This window comes from Nothoprocta perdicaria, unplaced genomic scaffold (genome assembly GCF_003342845.1).
Source record: "Nothoprocta perdicaria isolate Ctin4 unplaced genomic scaffold, notPer1 scaffold_238, whole genome shotgun sequence".
Taxonomy (NCBI): domain Eukaryota; kingdom Metazoa; phylum Chordata; class Aves; order Tinamiformes; family Tinamidae; genus Nothoprocta; species Nothoprocta perdicaria.
In genome coordinates, this window is record NW_020455464.1 from 682,613 (window position 1) to 703,322 (window position 20,710).

Consider the following 20,710-nt stretch of genomic DNA (forward strand, 5'->3'; position numbering starts at 1 on the left):
GGTATTTCTCCTGTGCACTTCTGCTCTTGTCAATAAAAATGCTTGTAACTTTACCTTCTTGCGCCAGGCTTAATGGTGAAGTGTGGATTTGCACTACTGGGAATCAAGATAAAAAGCAAATGTGATCTTCTCTCATGATTCCTTTTTGCACTACTGCTAATTACAGCCTCGTGCCACTTTCAGTCAGGTTGCAGGGGATGAAACTGTAATTTATCTAGATAATTCTATAAGTATTCATAAATTCGTTTAAAGTTATCTATTCCATTCAAGACTGCAGCAGCCCTCCACACAGAGGAGTACTTTTTTCTTTTGCTATCAACACTTTTCTCGTATTTCACTGACAAGGTATTAAAACACTGGATAGTGTTTTACTTCCCAGTAGAACAGCCTTAACTCATAATGTAAGTTGGAGGCATAGTTGGGGGGCCAAATGCAATCAGGCAGTTCAACATTTCACCGTTCCCAGACACGTGGATCACCCGGATGCGAACAGCAAACAGCGGGTGTCCCCCAGCACAGGGGGGCCTGGACGTGCCATGAGGCAGGTGACCACATCCACACGCTGCTTGGGAAGCTGCTATGTTCATTTATGTTATTATGCTATTATGTTATGTTTGTTTCCCTGTGGGTCTGGTGTCAGAAGCGGGCTCCCAGCCCGCTCGGAACCGCTCACACGGACACGCTCATAGCGCATCCCAGCTCCAGGAGGACAGCCCATAGGAAAGGCAGGTATCCTGTAGCACACTCCTAAGTTACCATCGCTCAGCAAGGGCTCCCAGGACCCTGCGTAAACACGAGCCCCGGGACCACAAAGCGGCTGGAGCGGCCGGTCCCTCCGGGAGCCGGTCCATGAGCCCTGCTCAGGCAGGGACACCGGGGCAGTTCCACACGGAGCCCGAGCACCTCCGAGGACGGACACTGCGGAGACGAGCGYGGAGACCCACCGTGCCCGTGCACAGCACTGCCGTGTCCTTGGGACCCTTGACAAGAGGCTTACAAAATCTCACTTATCCTGCTCTTTAAAACAAACAACCACACAAAGAAACACTTTGTCTCACCATAATCCTGAAGTCTCTTAGCAAGATCTACGGCTTCAATATTTGCTGTTTTTTTGAAAGGTCTTGTATCCAAAATGAATTCATGGGCTACATAACCTGTAAAGAAAAATAAAAGTATCGTGTTTACTTGATGGGTGAATACTGTTTTCCAGTCTCTTCTCATAGATTTGGTGGAGAACACGGAAGGGCAAGTAAGAAACAAATAAATATATATGTGTGTGTGTGTAGATATATATATATGTGTGTGTGTATATATATATATACACACACTCAGGGAAAAACTTAAACTTGAGAAACTTACAAGGGATACAACTCAGTATTTGAAGATTAGGTATTTCTGAGTCCCAATATGTTAAGAGAAGGCCTCAGAACCGGCAAAGAGTGCTCAAAGCAGACTGCAATATTTACAAATACCCTGAGGAATAATTAGATGTATTAACTCTCCAGCACTGTCTGGGACCCAGCCTTTTTCTCAAGCTCCTCAGATTAGCACTGTACAGATGATGAGCTTCACATTCTGCCAGAGAGAAGCTCAAATCTGGTATAGAGACGCTGGAGGCAGATTCATCTGAACTTACATCTATTAGCCTGAAAAATAACTAGTTAATTTCATTACAACTTTTCTAAATTTGCAGCTTCATTTACTTCCATGAAGGAGTGTAGCCTCTTCCAATATAATCTGCAGACTCAGTCAACACGTAGTCCCTTAAAGTTAAGGCATGCACAGTTTGAATAGCATACATATTGGATTTAGAGTTTTTTGCTGCCATTCAACTTCAGTCAAACAGTATTCTGTGACAGTTACAATAGCTCATATCAATTGGTATTCATAGGTATTTCATCTTTTGAACAGAACAAAAATGCTGAACAAGACAGGAAGACCAGAGAACATGAAAAAGGATAGCGTGAAGAACTACAATGCAGCTGAAGCACTTTTCATTGCTAAAGGCAATTTTCTCCCAAAGGAGAATAAAGTTGGGAGTGAGGACAGAAATCCTTTCTTTCCGAAAGAAATGTATGCAAGAAAACGTCAAAAAATTATTTCAACTGTTGTGCCTTTGGTTGTGGGGTGTTTGGAGGTCTCAACCTTGCAGCGTTCCACTCTTTCATCAATCTGCTATGAGACTTTAAGGAGAACAATCTGGTGCAGCAACTCATTCTCTCCTAAGTCTGATTTCATGCTGATTACAAATCAGCACTTTCTTTTCTTCTTCGGCAACTCTCAGTTCCCTCATGACACCTCTGCACATGATGTGGTGGGTTACTTCTCTCTTAGGAAGCACATCAGGAGAACGCTGAGGCTCAGGTACCACGCCATWTTAAACAAGAGACTATATTACCACCCAGCTTTTACCCTACAAGTTAGAACAAAAATCAGCTCTATCAGAGTAAAATAAGAAGYGTTCAATACTTGCCTTTGACTCCTCTGAAAAGGATTTTGTAGTGCTTCTCTAGCCTCTTTGCCATGTAGTTTGCATTTAAAATAGCAATYTCAGAAGCGTGCTTAAGACCCTTTCCTCCCATTGTCTGAAAGAGAGATAACACAAAGAAACAGATCAGAAAACACGCAGGCTATGTACGGTCTAGGTACGGACAAAACTGGTAGGGAGCAGCATCCTATCCCCTCTGAGTAGACTATAAGGCAGTCCTGCGACCTTCCCCATATCACATGAAGAGAAAAGCAATGCAGTGCAATTGCAATTGCAGTAGCTTGGCTTATAGCATGGCTTATCTAACTGCTTATTACATAAAACGATTTGCTCAAAACTAAACATTTGCTCAAAGTAGAAAGCTTTGAATTGAATGGAAAAGTGTGAGTTGAACTCACAAATTTCATCAACCCTGTATGTGCTGCTTCACATCATCTCTACTTCAGGGGGAAGAGCTGTCCAAAGAGCTGTTTTCACCATATGTACAAATTATTTCAGCAACTCAAATCCTGTTTGCTAGTGCTGTTGGTGCATATTATCAACAAAAYATTAACAAAATTCAGAGCCAAACGAACACTGAAATATGCTTTCTTCTTTGGCAATCCATGGTATAAAGTGGTAGAATTGATTTGTGTCTGAATTTCCTAACACCTAGAAGTTAAGTTGGCAGAGAAGAACAGCAGAGCAGCCTTTAAGACAGTCACTTCAGATGGGAAAATCTAAACAGATGGTGCTTTGCATGGTGAAGAAGCAGGTTCTCTTAAAATTTACTACAGTTTGAATATTCTGTGAATATGTGTTATTTGGTAACAATAAAACTTGTACCACCTGATACTTGCTACTTTCAAACTCAGGGAGATTTGTTTTGCCAGGAATGGAGGTTTCCAAGTCAGGCATCAACCTGATCCTAAGCTCCTATGCATGACATTGCCATGAAGTCCACTATTGCAACCACGCTCTCCTTGAAAGTTTAAACACTGCACAGAACCCTCTTCTGGAACACAATTTGAATCTAAATTCATCTCTTCTGACTGAATAGTTACATGTAGGTCATCAAACATTTACAGAATTATCAGACCACTCATTAAAAGATCAGACAAATCATTAAAAAATTACTTAGGTCATCACCAAGCTGTCACACTGAATGTGAAAGTCAAAACTAAGTTCATTTTCCAAATTTAGTAGTAGCTCCTGGAAATGAAGCTGTTTTCTTTTTAAACAGATTTTGTAAAGTTAAATATTGCACAGGCCAGGTAACAGTACTGCAGTACAGAGCCAAAAATTCTAGGGGAATCTATTCTAAAGAACATACTAACACCATGCAGCTCTTCAAACATGAAAACTTTCAATGGGAGGCCAGCCTGACGGCAGCTTTCTATCTTGGAGGCTTAGTATCAACGCCTCAAGAARTAACTGCAGACAAGAGACAGAATATTCATATTTATAGCAATTGTTTTGCTATCCTTTCTATATTGGCAACCGCAGAGCCATGACAGCTCCATTGATGGCTGTAGGTTGTTGTACTGCAGAGCAAGGAGCTTCAAAGGATCTAATCAACTTCTTCGGATGCTTTACAATCTCTGCAAAAGGATATAAATGTTATCTTACACTGTTTATGTCTTTAGGGGTCTTTAGATTCACTTAAACAGAAAGAGACCCTCAGCTCACACTCCTCAGAAAAGTCTACCCACCTTGATGTACACCCAAGATATAGGCAGGATAGCGCTGGAACCCCAAGGCGCAGCACTGACGGTACCCAAGGGACACGCATCCTTATCCATCTGCATTCTGATGACAGGGTGAGTAGGCAAGTAGGGAGCCAAATGTTTCTTCCTAAAATAAAGAAATAACAACAAAAAATCAATTAATTAAACAACAACAACCATAAATATTGATTTTTGAAGTGAAATATGTGCTTCTGTGTTATCATTCCTAGGCAGTTCAGGCCTCCTCTTATATCTTCCTTCCAAAGAAAGTCCAGCAGGGACTCTAGTCTATATGAATAGATTCAATCTATATTCTAATCTATTCAATTAATAGGTTCAATAGATTTCAATCTATTCATGCAGATATCAAAATGATTTATAAAAAAGCAAGATTGCCCAATTGGAAAAATTCCTGTTTATATCCTCCTCCTGCACCACTTCCTTATTCAGGACTACATATGCAGTATCAGTTCTCAAAGCCCACAGACTATTTCTGCACCTACACAGCAAACAGGCTGATCCAGATGTACTGAGCTGAGCAAAGGTTCAGCACAAGTCTGGTCTTGGGAACTTGGGTACATGCAAACTTGTGATTCAGCAGAGCAGGACAGGGGCAACCTGATGAAAACAAAAGCTTTCAAACAACAGCACAGCTTTCACACTTAACTGGCAACTAAGACTCACTAAGTCAGTTTTTTTCCAGAAAAGCTAGTAAAAAGGTACTCACACTCCTATTGGTCCCATTCCAGGTCCTCCTCCTCCATGGGGAATGCAGAAAGTTTTGTGGAGGTTTAAGTGAGAGACATCGGAGCCGTAATCCCCCGGACGACACAGTCCCACCTGTGCAGGACACACTGTCTCAAAAAGTTCTTTACATACAAACTGCTCCTCTACATATTACTGACATTTAAAGCTTTAGGTGCTGCTACTCCATTTAAGAAAACTGGGCTCCAAGAGGTATTAGAGGCATTTCCATTTTCCAATAATATGAAGTTTCAGAAACAAGAATTGAGGTAAGCAGTGTTTCTTACTTTAGAAATTTTTATTCATATATAAAGAATATTTTTGTAAAGGAGTAAGATTTAAAATTCCCATTCCTACTCAGTGACTTTTCTTTTTAATAAAAAAGATCTTAAAAATCTTTTAACAGATTTAAAGGAAAGCTCAGATAATTAAAGAGCTATTTCACTATCTCATTTTAACTACTGTTCTTGGAAACCTCTCCTCCCTCACTCAAACTCCATGAAGCGACGCTATGGTCTGAACTGAGCACTTTCRTCTATTACAGTGTAAGTGCAGTCTCAGTTGCACCCAGTCTGCCCAAGTTTCCACACCTGGGCATTCATGTTTGCTCCGTCCAAGTAAACCTGGCCGCCGTGCTTGTGAATCAGGTCGCACACGTCTCCGATCTCCTCTTCGAACACGCCGTTGGTCGAGGGGTACGTGATCATGATGGCTGCCAGGTTCTCCTTATGTTTGTCCACCTGGAGATGGGAGAAGGTAGAGCACAAGGTCACAGAGCTCATACAGCTTCCTAATGAACGTGATCTCTACAAAAGCAGGTAGTGAAGCCTATTGAGCCAGGCAAGGAGCTAGCCCATCAGCAGGTAGTGCGGCTCACCRATATCAAAAGATATTGAGCTCTTCTCTTCAGCAAACTCTACAGAAGGAAAAATTTKCATTTCTTAACAAGCCAGGATTTTAAACTAGGGAAAACGGCATGATATAAAGACATAAGTGTGATCACTTCCGAGATACTTTAAAACAAGCTAAGTTTAACATTTTGTTAAAAGATCAAGTGACTTGATCCCCCTTACTTTCAGCAATACAATTCTATCCTGCTGATAGCAGCCTGTTCAAATGCGTATTTTCAGAAGTGTGCCCAGCTAAATCCTTGGATTCACAGTATTCACTTGCAGCCATTCTACTCAAAAAATACAAAAAAGAGAAAAAGTTGCCTAGCAACATCTTCCCCAGTGGAAATGGGGCTGAGCTTCTCTACGGGAAAATGCAGCTACAAATGCCTGAGACCATGAAGATGCTTCATTCATTTCAGACACTGAATGTGAAGAGAAAGCAAAAGCTCTGCTGTAAAAGAGCCTACTGTGTAAAAAGACTTGCTCAGCTGCTCCTCCAGAAAAGGCCCAGAAATTACAAATGTCACAAGGCTTGTGTCTGAGTTAGGGGGAAAAAAAAAAAAGAATTGGTTATCCTTTTCAAGCTTGCATTCAGTGGTATTCACTATTTTTTTCCTTTATGTTTTCTCAGGAAAAGCACCTGATTCAACTGCCCACACTATTACCTGTAGAGGGGGGAGGAGAGTTCATGTCTTGAAGATTAAAGCTGTTCAAACACTCACCATTGCTTTTAAATGGACAAGGTCAATGCTCCCATTTTTATCCACTTCAATTGGCTGAATCTTCATCCCGGCCATTTGTGCACTTGCTGGGTTTGTACCATGAGCAGATTTAGGAATAAGGCAAACCTTGAAAGGAAAAATAAGCAGTATCTGAAGCATAAGCAATTATAAAAAACTTAGGTGCTGCTGGCTGTCCTCAGCTGCAATTCATTACCAAAGATTTCTAAAGGGAGCCTGGGTGAATGTTTACTGGCAAAGTGCCACTTCCACTAAAGGCAGCAACTTCATTTTCCTTGGGAAAAGAAAAAAATAAAAGACAACTACAGGCAGCAGTGTCAAAATACGCATTAGCAAAATCAAATTTGATTTGCTGCTAAACTTATGTTGAGGTTTTCCCCAATTTTAAGGATTCTTTTTTTCTTTTTACACATTTTTAATGAGCTCCCATGCACACAGTGACTAAAAGGAGAAAATACCCAGTGCCTGCTTCCCACTATACTTTCACCTGAATTCCAAAGCGTTTTCTTCTGTATGCAAATCAGAACGGATCTTAACTTGAGATATCCTGGTTATAGCTAAAATTTTAGGAAATATAGGAAATTAAGAATTTTAGGAAAGCTGCTTTTATTTTCTATATAGATTAATTTTTAAAAAGAAGTATTTTTTAAATTTAAATATATAAAGTTTTGCTGCTGTTGATTAGGAAAAGAGAGCTCAGGATGTTTCCAGACTTTTATAATTAAGAGTTCCACTACGTGTAGGCAACAGGTATACCCTTTCTTAAAACAAAGATCTTATTCAGTGAGGATACTATAATGTATTATATTCCTTTCAGGGATGAATTTACCATTAGTTCTTGAAATAAATAAGAACTAATCAGTCTATCTTAGCACCTGCATATTTTCTCTGCTTGCAATGAATTATCAGTATTTTACTATGAAATCTCACTGTAAATAAATATCAGAAGATGCCAAGCCACTGGTGTAATGCAGTCTACACTGTGTCTGCTGTGTCTAAAGCTATTTTAGCTGTAGGGCAGAAATGCAAAGGTCTTGCTGGGAACATCTGCAGCCGCTGGACACAGAAACCATTGACTAGGCATCAAGGCAGTGAAGCACACACATGTTGTGAGCTGTGTAATAAAAATTCCAGTGCTTTTTTCCACGAGGGGGCACCCAACCCAAACGAGGCTGATATAGGGAAGAAAGTGGAGCAGCTGATCACGCCTCTTTCAAAGCAAAAGCCATAGCTCACATCTGCTCTGCAGAGATGACGAAACATCTTTTACCTTCTGCAAAATGGTCAATATTCAAAAAGAAACAAGTATCAAGTGAAATTCAAAATTAAGTTCAGAAATACAAGTACTGATGTAATAAGCACTTCTTTCTATCACTTAAATCTGTGAGTGTAAAAGAGAAGGATCTAGTTGATCTCAGAATTCGAAGAAGTGTTCAATATGGCCCTCAAATCAAAGCTTAGTTAAACTAATTTGCAATGAAATAAGTGAAAAGGTACACACAGGTAAATATTTCATTAAAATAAAGGAAGATAGATGAATGGTCATTTTTCAATATGGATAAAGGTCATCTAATAGAATACTGTATTCTACAGTAAAAGCTCTTTCCTGGGTCCCTTGCATTTCAACTTATTAATAGTTGATTTTGAAAGAGATAAATAGTAAGATACCAAATATCCTAATCAAAAATCCAAAATTATCGAAATCCAAATTATCAATTTGGCATAGTAGAGATGAATTTAACTAAGTGATGGACATGAAAAACAAAGATGCTGAACACAGATACATCTAGAATAATAGTTAAGAGAACAAATCTTAACATTATGTAACAGTGCTTGCAATTTTGAACATAATGTCACTCAGATCTTGTAGAACTGGGGAGTAAAAAGCATGTTAGAAAGGGAAAAACAAAGGAAAAAGAGCTAAGGAGTGGTGATGATAAACAAACCTTGAAGAAAACTTTTGTGAGACAGAGCAACTAACTGGAATCAACTAGGAAGAGAGAACTGATGAAGCATTTAACAAAAAGTTGAGCATTAACATGTGATAGGTAGGCAGGTGATTTGGTGTAACAGTGCATCATCTTCGAAATATGAGAAGATATTGGATAAAACCATAAAAAAGATCACACATTAACAGGAAGTACAGGATGAAACCACACAGACATTTTTCTCCAAGATGAAATAAATATCAAAAGTTCTGTGGAGGGATATTTAATGGAGGGAAATCCATAAATAGCACCGCCTTTGGTCAGGCAGCTCCTTAACTAAAAAAAGTGGATACTGGAAACCCTTTCCAGGCATGTATGATTGCTGTCACCTCTAACACTTACAAGAAATCAATTTTATTAAGTTTATATAGTATAGTATTGCTGAGAAGAAATTCCTATGGTCAAAGTTTCAGGTGTTTAGTACAAGAGATAAAACAAAAGAAACACTCCAAGTCTTTTAATTCAAATATTAATCTAGTGAATCACAAGCAAATTACACAGACAGACAGTCTGAACGGAGAAGAAAGGGATGAACTTGGAGATTTCTGAGTCTGTTTAGGGCTTACATGTTTTCCAGAACCTTCTCTGCTGCTTCTGTTAGGAGTGTTCAGTGACTGCTCAGGGAGCAGACTGATGTCCCAAGCATCACAAGTTTTAGGTATACAATTACTGCTTAGTACTAGCACTAGCTCCCAGTTACTGCATCATGCCTCCTTCCCACCCAAAGTGCTTCCCCGTACAAGTGTGGACACTTACACTCCTATTACGTTCTCCTTTTGCATTCAAGTAAGCCTTGATTGCAGCCAAACCTGCGTATTCTCCTTGGGCTCCACTGCAAGAACACAAAGCCTGTTATGCAAACACAAGAACCAGAACAGACCAGTACAGTGCTGAAACTTCAAAATTATCCTGCCCTAATCCTTCTTACAGACTCTCAGCAACTGTCAGAAAATTAAAAGAGATTCAGCTTAAAATGCAGGTGCACAAGCACTGATTCACAGCTTCTGCATCTTTTTCAAACAGTACATGGAAAAAAATTGCATTGCTTTCTATTCTAATAGCACTGGACTCAGTCCCATTGGTTGTTGAATTGATTCTGACCCAACAGGAAGCTGCTTTCTTGATTACAGAGAGGAAGACTGGTGCTGAAGTGGACAGCAAAGCATAATACATATAGCCATACAAGCTAAGACCTCTCTTGGTGGGACCCCAGGAGTCTGAAGAAATCCTTGCTATTCATTTTGTAATCAAAATTATTAAAAAGATCAAAACAGAGAGCAGCAGCACTGCTCATTCAGTTCTTCTTTAATTATTTCAATGAGTCTGCAGACCCTAGGGATTCTCCAGTCAAATCCAGTATTAACTAATACATCAAAAATCACTTTCAGAAACACATAAGCTTGCTCCAATTTCAAAACTTTGCTGATATCCTTGTATGAATTAAATGCAATATCACTATTTTTTAGCAAGCAGTCAGCTGTTTGTAAGCTGTAAGTTTTCTTTTCCAAGAAAAGAAAACATGAAAAAAGGTGATTAAAAGAATTTAAAAGATCAAAATTGATTACTATCCATAAACATAAAAATTTTAGAAGAAAACAGACAAATTGAGAATCTGAAGTTTGATTAAATCAAACCCTGCTGTCACAACCTGACATTCAAGACACTTGTTTATGAAATTTAATTCCACAAACTTTATCCATTTTTTGACTAACAATTTCCTCTTAGAGAGTATTTCTTGAGTCATGTCAAGGAGCACTTGTTCAGTAAAGACTTTTCTACCTGTTTGGTTGGAAAGAGATTGCATCATAGCCTGTAATTTCACACAGATCCTTCTCCAGGTCCTTGAAAAGCTGCTGATATCCTTCAGCCTGATCCAGAGGCACAAAAGGGTGGATGTTGGCAAATTCTTTCCATGTGATAGGCTAAAAAAGGGAAAAAAAAAAAAGAGGAAAAAGGTAAATAGAGGCTACAAAGCAGAAATTTAATATATATTTGTATCTGCTGGAAACAAAAGAAATAGCACTAAAAGACAAGGTATTCCAGCTTTTAGGTAATAATGTTTATAATAATAATTTCTCAACTAAAATTTAAAGATTCACTAATCAGAAGACAGCTATATTGTTAAAACTCTAAATGAAAAAGGCTGGTTTGTGCTCAAAAGAGAAACCCAAAACAATCTTCTGTAGAAAGTAAACCTAAAAATGCTAACCTCAGTATAAGATGACTTTTGCTAACTATTTTTTAAAATACTCAAGCTCGAGTTCTATTATTGCTGATGCCAAAAATCCTTAGTTTCTCCTTTCAGGACACCTACATTTAAACAGAGCTCTGATCACAAGGTGAAAGAAAAGAACCAAAGGGTAGCAGTAAATGAGCTAACACTCACTGTTAGCAGCAGACAGCTCTATGGCTTTCCACTTTAATTATAAGGGACTCTATCCAACAGAAACAAGTGGGAGGACAAGATACAAAGAACGGGCTGAGAAAAAGGGGACAAACGAAATCTACTGAAAAATCAAAGCAAATAGCCCACCTGGAGCAAGCAGAGGAAAACATTCAGTCAGACAATTTTCAGTAAAAATGTCATAGCCAAATCTCTGCTTCCTCTGCTACTAAAAACTGGAAAAATGAAGATAGCTCCAGCTGATCAGATGAAGAAAAGGAGAGCTAACCTAAGAACTGGCAAATAGAAAAAGCACTGTGAATTGTCAGTCTTTTGTATTCCTGAGAATTTAGGTATTCCTGAGAGTTAAATTGATTTCATTTGTAAAAGAGCTAGGAATTATGTATGGCAATTTCTCTTAAACTAAATGGTAGTTGGTACAAAAGCAATTTTCCCAATCTTTTTTTACTCTGAATGAAATCTTCAAAGGTAATATTTTAGTGTCAATGCACTCCGACAGCACTTCCTGAAATTTTCTATTTTTTTCCTACCAGAAAAGGAAGCTTATGCCATTAGTCACTTCCAAATCTATTTTCCCAGTTGGAGTTTTAGATCAAAGGCAATCTGTACTTCTAATATCTAATACAACCCTGCTTGACTGGGTAGACTGTTTGTTTTGTGTGAATCTCAAATTAGGCATAGCTTTTTAGAACTTACTGTAAGTTCAGAAGAACTATTGAGCTTCATTGTACAGGAACCCTAAAAATAAAAACATATATATCAGTGTACACATAAATTATATGTATGTGTGTGTGTGCGCTCATATATATACACATATACATATATATATATATACACATAGATGCATATACATACATACATGACATCTAATTTCTTCTTTTTGGCAAATACTTACCAAAGGAATCATGCTGTGAACAAGGGAAATATCTTTGTTTTCCAGTCTTTTCATGTACCGCACAATATTTGTTTCGGAGTGATAGCTGAAGAATACAAAATGCAGCATTAAGGCAATCAGATCATGTAAACAAGCTGGCTAATCTGTGCTCTAACATAGGAAATGGCATAAAAATTGAGATCAAGTAGTCTTCCCCTTTTATTTCTTATTATATATTAGGTATTTCCTTTCAATTCATTATTTCATGCCAGCTAAAAACAATTTGGATACACACTTTATCATTTATACACAAAATCTGTCACTAGATACATAACAGAAGAGAATTAGAATAAAAGTTTCAGTAGGTTCACTCTCAAATACTTCCCTGTAGGATGCAGCTGACTAATGGACAAAAATATGCCCAATGTGGTCAAGTGTTTTGGTTTGCTCATTTTAAATTAARATTAAATTTATAACAGCTAACAGATAGAAGTTTTAGAACAGTAAGTGATTCTGTCTGTAGAGATGTAAACCTTGAGCTACCACAGTACGACATATGAAATATACTTGAACGTTTCATTAAAGTATCAAATATACAGTAATTTTACAAACCTGTTAAAAACCTGATGAGTCAAGAACTTGGATGTTCTCTTAAAAGGGGTGCTGAGAATACCTTTGGTGTCCTCCCCCATACCCTCAGCAACTAGTTCCTTTGACACAAAGAAACACAAGGTCAAGTAACTTCACAGATGTTTCTTCATCATCAGCACTCACTCAGGCTATCAGTTTACCACAAAATTCAGACGGTTTGTTAGATCACGAACTTCATTAGCATACATATCTAGTATATCAACAGCTTTATATTTAAAAGAGTATTGGACCTCAGTACTTCTCCGAAGCGTTGCTGCAAATTGCCGAAGACATGCAACAAACTTCCAGTGGAAGAGAAATGCCTCAACCATCACAAACCAGCTAATGGCCTAAAAACAAGCTGACCCAAAGAATTAGACATCATAACCACAGAAGAGCATAATTTCTATCTCATGTTTATCTTATCTATCTTGTTCTTTAAGGAAAGATTTGAAATTATCATTTTACAAGGGTCATTCTACATGGAATCACTGCCCCAAAGAGCAGTTTTGGTTTACACTGGGWTACTAAAACTTTCAGATTAATTTATTGCACATGATCTGCTACTTACAGCTGAAGACTCACAACCGAAAATCCATAATATGTCATCTAAGTCTTTCTCATTTACAGTTTCATCAAGTGATATTCCAAGCTACGGATAAAAACAACAGTAATTACTTTGAGCTCTCAGATCCAGGAGTATAGATATATATAGCTTTGTTCTTGTCCAGAAAAAAAAAAACCCACAATCCAGAAACACTGGAGAAAAAACAAACAAGACAACTCCCACCCACCTAACAGTGTGGAAATTTCACTTAATTTTATATAATTGATACACAAATGCATTTTTACAACATTCTAACTCCTAACTTTATTTTTCTCTGCTATATGATTCAGTGTGCATGTTACAGCTTCAAAACCTCTGGCTCCCCTTCCAACATTTCTAAGCATTCTCCATTTAATAGAAAGATAGCCTGTTGTGCTAGTCCTCCTTACCTCTGCCTTGCATTTTAAAAAACATATGAAACATCCTCTACAAAAAGCCTCCATGTGCCTAATAAAACATGCTTTAAACTTCAGTCTTTGTCTTTAAATACTTCCACAGTACCTGAATTCTGGAGGTCAACTAGTATTACAGGGATATCGCTAAGTTTTACAGTTTTTCTAGTCTAGCCACTAGTAGCATATTTGAAGTGAAGCAGAGGTAATTTTTAAATTTAAAATTTAAATTTAAAAAAATAAATTTAAAAGGTAATTTCAATTTTAAAAATAAGAAGTAAGAAGATAAACTTTTGTTGCATTTAGCATATTTCATATTAAGAAACATTGTACACAAAAAAGGTCATGTGATAAAATTTCTTAAAGGTTTAGAGATTTGCTTACTCTGCCATCACTATAAATCCGAAAATTTATTTTTCTAAGAGCTGCCCTGTCCAAAACCTCTTTCACTGAGCATCCACATGTGACAGTCAAGGTATCAAAGAATAGATCATGGTGCAGTTTATGACCAGCTCGCCTGAGACCTATAAAAAAAAAAAAGTTAATTATATTAACTTATTAATTCCACAGTGCCTGTGCATACATTATTGCCATAACAATGCTACATCTCTTCCTTAAGTAAAAGTTAYCAGATGATAAAGCAAGACATTTTCCTTGTTTACAAAGCAATGAATCATTGGCTTGCTAGTGAATTTCATGTGCATGAAGGTGTCCTTCAAGCTTGCTGAGGTCAAGGTCAAGACCWGATTCTGTACATAACCTCAACCAGCTTAACACAACTCCTCTTAGTGTTTTAGTGCAGTTAATCTTCACCCATGGGATGGAAAGACAAATTCTCAAGCATTTTTTCTCCAAATGCATCAAGAGCTTTCCTCCAGTTATAGTGGTATGAACTTCCCCACTTTAAAAGAACAATGGTTGCTATAACCCTTTACAATTATGAGTAAAAGCCATTGGTCAAATCATATGGAATACGTCTGTCATTGCTAAATCATTTGATAAATGCCCTGAAACTCTCCATGGATCACAAGTAATTTTATAAACAGCAGCAGTTGCACTTAATAAATAGTATGTTTATCCAGATATGCTGTTTTTGCTTTTTGAATCCAGACATTCTTCARACACCTGTATGGCAGCCAAATGAATGCAGCCAATCGAATAAACAGGAGAGAAGTATTCAGCCACGTTTTGTTRGCAAAACACCATACACAATCCTGTGCCCTCAGACAGCTATTAAGCTTTGGGATATCACTACTTATAGCATTTTGGTTTTACACTCAGTTTAACTGCATTGTTTCTGTGTGCTTAATCTCAACTATTAACTATATTTTCAGATTCCAATAATACCAATAATGTGCAGACTTCTGCAAATCAGAATGATTGCCAGTAAGGCAAGTGATTATATCTGGAAAACAGCATTTGACTCTTATCAGCCTGCGACTTGCTTTGTGGGCCGCTCTTGGTTTCATAAAACTACCTAATTCTTGCACTTCATTGTCAAAGGATAAATATATTAGCCAGGAATTTTATACAAAAATGTTATCTCTAAGATATATCAGCTGGTAAAAGACTTGTGGCTGGTATTTGAGAAGGTGTAAGGATTTAATTTGATTTAAGGATTCTGTAAACTTTCACCTCTAAACTCACCTTCAGCCAAGATGAGAGTAGCATTATGCACTCGTCTCGCTATATGCTTTAATCCATCAGAACCATGGTAGACACCAAACATAGCTGCCATGTTAGCAAGAAGAGCCTAAGACAAAAGCACATTTTATAACATTAGTAACACCAAAGCTTACTGTTTGCTCAACAGAAAGTTTCTCTAGCAATCATCTGTCCTCCACTGATGTTACACTTGCTTACATGCAGTAATCAAGACAAGAGATGGAAAAGGCAAAATATTGTTATGGAACTGTAATGATCCTGAATTCAATGTCCTCTGAAACATAAGTATTTCAGTAATTAACATTAACTTAATTTTCAGTAACTACTGCATCTTACACAGTAAGTATGTGAAGAATCTYAAGAAAAAAAAGAAATCCAGGAAACACAGTGTTTGGCTTCCTGTGTAACTTTTAAGGAATATCTCAGGAATGCTAAGTACTAAACACAATTAGTTACTACTAATCCTTCCTCCAAATAAAGCACATAGACAGCATGAACAAAGCATTCAAAGGAACAGAAAAGCTTATCTGGAAGAAAATCTACGGATATGTGCCAAAAATAACTATTTAGAACAATTACTATTTTAATTGTGACATTTTACCATAAAAATAGCTATTTAGTAGTGTAATGAAATTTCTGCATCGCTTCACAGGACCAACCAAGTTGTCACTATTTGTACTTTCCTAAAAATAGTCTTAAAATTTCAAAATGGCATTTTTATCTTGTATGGCAATCTTAGATCATTAGAATTCCCTTCTGTTTTACAAATGAGGCAGATCTGTTTTATCATCAGCATAGTAATACACAGTTCACTCCAYGAGACAGAAAGATTCATGATACTGCATGGATTCAGGACCAAGGTAAATAAAGCAGATATTAAGATTACTTTTCTAACAAGGTTCCATTTTTTAAAGGACCCAAAACAAACACACAGACATGAGGACATTTCCACATTCTTCATTTTTCCAGTAAAAAGACCTCTAAAAGAAATCACAGAAATAAAGCTAACTCGAAAGCTCTGTGACGTTACAGCYACAATCTGGCCATAGCTTCACGATCTCCCTTCCAGTGTTAAAAGCAAATCCTCACAAGTTACCTGTGCTGTGCAGATATTGCTTGTAGCTTTGTCTCTTCGGATATGCTGCTCCCGTGTTTGCAAAGCAAGTCGATACACTTCCTTTCCATTCGCATCTCTAATCACAGAAGAAATTGTTTCTATTACTTTAACTAACAGCAGAGTAAGAGGGAGGGCTCTGAGTTTGCTAATCTGAAATACGTTATTTATCCCCAGAGATAGAAAGCTTCTTGGGTGAAGAGACACAAAGTGGGATGGATATGACATCTCTGAACAGGCAGCACATGGAATGGGACCTATACTCCCATGTAAAGCCAAGGGAACAGCRGGAACAGGTAGATTTGCTGCCATTTACCTCTTCCTGTGATGGTGCTAACAACTAAAAGACTCGCTCTACAGAGCTTTCAAATACTAAAGTCTCTAGATTTTCACTTACATCATGCCTGGCCAGTATATCTGATCCAGTAGAGTTTCTACACCAAAACTATTCACCTTAAAAAGCTAGAAACAATTGTAATCATTTTAATTAGGTAGTAAATCAGAAATACAGTTGAACAAAAGCCAATTAGAATATGTAGGGGTTTTTTTTCATAATAGTACTAGGTAAGAACATGCAAAATTATGTAAAACAAAAAATATAAAAAGTATATGAAATAACTCCTACAACAATGTTGTACGAAATAACTGAATGAGCTCTGGCCAACCCATCAWGTAAGAGATCCTTTGGTAGAGTTATTAATATGTCAAAACTGGATAGTAAGACTCAGTCTAATATTCTTTAGTAAGATACTTATATAAAAATGAGGTTTTAAATAGCTACTATTTTGAATAGTTACTATTTTGAATAGTTTCTCCAAATATTGATTCATCAGTGTATATTTACATTATTTTTTCTCTAGCAGCTGTTTTGAGGATTTTGACTACATAGCTCAGTTTATCATCAAAAAATTAAGTCCACAAAAAATGCTGTATTGAGGAAYACAGCAAATACTGTAACTTTCCATTTAACACTTCTAGCTATAAACTGATCAAAATGTAAGATGAAGATTAGATTTTAGAATTATGAATCCAGCCTAAGAATAATGTACGTGGAATTAGCAGGATGACTAAAAATAGACTTGAAAGAATGATACTACATGAACAAAATATTTTCAAAATTCATTAATAGCTATTAATATTGTTGGTTATCTGGGCTACTGAGCACTCCTGAATAGCTTCCACACAAAAAATACCTATCTTTTTCCAGTAACAATTAGTTTGCATTTTTATGATTTTCAGCCTCACATTTTATCAAAGTCCTATGCCACCAATAAGAATTAGAGATAAGTTTTTCCATATTATTTCTCCTCCTCACTGAGGTCTGACTAAAACCTCAACTACACTGAATGCCTTCTTGATTATTTGGGAAGCTCACTRTATTTTTTACTTTCTTATATTTATGCTTTATTGGATTCAAGAGAAGGAAATATCACAGCACTGAATAAGCAGTGTAAGCTAGTGTGGACAAAACTCTGCGCTATTAAAGTCAATCTAGTCTCTAGCATCTAGGTAATTTCTTCATGCCACACTGCAGCAAGTACTTTCTACATAGTTCACAGCTGCAGTCCATAAAATGCAATTCTTTAAGCTTGTTTCTCAAAAGTTGAAGCCAATTTTTATTCTCCTAGTTTTCAAGGAAAGGAGAAGATGTTAAACACAATGGCACGGTCAAGTACTCTTCAAAAGGGCCATCCAAGATGGTTATAAAGTCTTTCATTTTGACTTTCACTTAAGAGACGAAAGGCAGTCTTTACCTTGTAACGCCCACCACGCGGCCTGGCATCATTCTCACCAGGTTTTCCTTGACAGCAAAGAATGCTGCGTGGGGTCCCCCGTAGCAGAGCGGCACGCCGAACCTCTGGGAGTTGCCCAGCACCACATCTACCCCAAACTCTCCAGGAGGCCGCAGGATGCAGAGGGCCAGAAGATCAGTAGCACAGCAGGCAAGAGTCTGGAAGCAGAAGAGAAAGAGAGTGTGAAAGCAGAATTCTATGAGAAGCGGGCAGGGTGGTCACCCTCTTTTCCAAAGGGACAGAGTTTGCAGCAGGACTACGTGTGAGCATGGAATATGTAAGAGAGACCATGCATACCTTTGCAGGGTATCTCATGCAACATCTAGGGTCTCTGTCTACGGCTGCTTAACTCAGACTGAACTCTGAATGGCCAGGTAAAATTTACTTTACCCCATTCTGATGGGCTTTTTCAACTAGCTCAGAGAARTCTTCCACTTTGCCTTCAGTGTCTGGGTATTGAAATAACACACCACTGACATCCTTTCCTGTGAAATCCATCTCATGTGGTAATTTGAGCTCAGTAATAACGCCGGTATAACTGAAAAACAAAAACATGAAGAAGACAACACATTCAAGCTTCTTCCTGCCTTCAAGAGGCATTTAACATGATATTTAGATACGATATTTATGATATTTAATATGATATTTAGATATGATATTAAATGATATTTAGGCATTTAATATGATATTTAGGAGATTTAGCTTCCATTAAAGAGTTTTACTATAAGGAACAAGTCACTTTCCAGCTGGAAATGACTACATTGAATGTAACAATGAAATATACATATTTATGTGAAGAATTTAGTGGGAAGTTTAAGCATTTTCTTGTTGTCATATGTTTACTCTCTCTTTAGACATTTTGAATTCATAATTATATTTAAATGTAAAAGTAGAAGTAAAGCCAAATATTAGATTTCTGTATTATTTTGCAGGAAGAGAGCAATTCTATATCTAAAATAAATTAGACATATGATAGAATTGTCAGAAATGACTTGTGTAAGTGAAAATATAATGGAGAAAAATGGAAACAAACATTACTTGGCTCTGGTCTGGACCACTGCTATTGTTTGAGGGTGACATCGAGCATCTACATAGAACTTCCTTCTTTTGTTGTGCCTGTTTAAAAGAAAAAGGAAAAAAAGATGCCTTTCAAAGTCCGGAATTCCTTCTCAAGATGTAATTAGCCATACATTACAACATATTACCTATGACACAATTGCATGGCTTCTGCAGCTGCTGTCCCTTCATCCAGCAAAGATGCGTTAGCCACGTCCATTCCTGTGATATCACACACCATAGTCTGGTAATTTAACAGGCTCTCCAGTCGGCCCTGGGAAACTTCGGGCTGGTAAGGAGTATATTGGGTAACCCTGAAAAAAAGAATTCTGAATTTAGACAATCAAAAAGAAATGTATAATGGAACTATTCTGTTGAAATAAACAAACAACAAAAAATACAAAGTAAACTCAACAAAAGATTGTAAAATACAACTCACTAACACGAAAAAAAGAAAGTTTTAAAACAGCTATTTTTAGAGGACTGTAATTTATTCTCAGGCTTCCATGACAGTAATATTTTTCATACCTGTTTTGGCTTGGTACTCTACAAGAGAAGAGTTCTCTCCATGAGCATAGATTTTTTTTTTTTGAGTGGGGAGACTAAGAGGAAACTGGACTTTAAAGCTGCAATCAACTGAGTGTGGGGAAATGACACAAATCACAATATCTGAATGAAAATGCTTTGTTCAGCCACGCCTGGCTGTTGTCATTATATTTCAACATAATGTTTCTAAAGTCCTTATTGAATATTCTCTATTCTTACAGGAGGGAGGGCATTTAGCACTCGGCCAATTCATGCCCAGAAATATGCCACTTCTTGTGAAATTAAAATTAGAATATTTGTAATTGGAGGGAATTAAGATTGACCTGAATGCCCAAGCATGAAAGGCAAAAGCGGAGATTAGACTCTTTTCATTTTAAAAACTTTGGGGTCCTGGATTTCAGGCTATTATAGGCCCGATTTTACGGCAGTTTGAATCCAGAGTAGGTTCCAGAAACAAGTGATGGTAGGACCATAACTACACTATGTTTTTCAGTTTCCTTATTGAAAGGTTGCTAGTTAATTCTGGACCTTCTAACATTTTTTTTAACAATGTATGCAGGAAGGCAGCATCTTTCAAGAGAAATCAAAGTACTTGGAAGCTCAAGACTCATWAAAGTTGTTAGAAGGTGAACAAAACTGATTTTTAAAGGATACTTTGAAAACAGATATTGCTTAATATTTGACAGAATAATCAGTTACTAGAAATGTGATATTAATTTGCAAAGCCTGTATATACAGGCTAYATTTTTATTTTCAACAAAGACACTGTGCAATTAAATCATCACTAACTAGGGACTGGCAAAACAAGAAAGGGTGAAGTAAAAAATTAATTGTGATGATGTGACACCTAGCACAGGAAACGTAACACCTTACATAAAAGTTTAGTATACATTTTGACAGAAGACTTGAAAACTCCATCTGTTCATTCTGTGGGTTTTTTTTCTTTTTTTTTTTGCTTTGCTTAATTTTCAAGAATATTATGCTCATTAAGATGTGGTTAATAATAATGACTCCACCCAATATTAGGGCAAATTTTCATGCATGAAGTTTATGTTCTAGCTATGTATATA

At 37.2% G+C, this 20,710-nt stretch overlaps 1 protein-coding gene across 1 annotated transcript in view; it reads right to left on the reverse strand.

Moving 5' to 3' along the window:
- The window catches only part of GLDC (glycine decarboxylase), a 35,317-nt gene that overhangs the window by 2,896 nt on the left and 11,711 nt on the right, over positions 1-20,710 (reverse strand). Inside the window, exons 5-23 of the mRNA XM_026039713.1 lie at positions 19,244-19,408; positions 19,077-19,154; positions 18,429-18,576; positions 18,000-18,196; positions 16,228-16,324; positions 15,114-15,219; positions 13,851-13,990; positions 13,039-13,119; positions 12,450-12,547; positions 11,859-11,943; positions 11,660-11,701; positions 10,339-10,481; positions 9,316-9,391; positions 6,554-6,679; positions 5,529-5,678; positions 4,922-5,034; positions 4,180-4,321; positions 2,474-2,585; positions 1,059-1,154 (exon numbers count right to left, since the gene is read on the reverse strand). Of these exons, the coding sequence (XP_025895498.1) occupies positions 1,059-1,154; positions 2,474-2,585; positions 4,180-4,321; positions 4,922-5,034; positions 5,529-5,678; positions 6,554-6,679; positions 9,316-9,391; positions 10,339-10,481; positions 11,660-11,701; positions 11,859-11,943; positions 12,450-12,547; positions 13,039-13,119; positions 13,851-13,990; positions 15,114-15,219; positions 16,228-16,324; positions 18,000-18,196; positions 18,429-18,576; positions 19,077-19,154; positions 19,244-19,408 (2,195 nt within the window). The remainder of the gene's footprint in view (positions 1-1,058; positions 1,155-2,473; positions 2,586-4,179; positions 4,322-4,921; positions 5,035-5,528; positions 5,679-6,553; positions 6,680-9,315; positions 9,392-10,338; positions 10,482-11,659; positions 11,702-11,858; positions 11,944-12,449; positions 12,548-13,038; positions 13,120-13,850; positions 13,991-15,113; positions 15,220-16,227; positions 16,325-17,999; positions 18,197-18,428; positions 18,577-19,076; positions 19,155-19,243; positions 19,409-20,710) is intronic.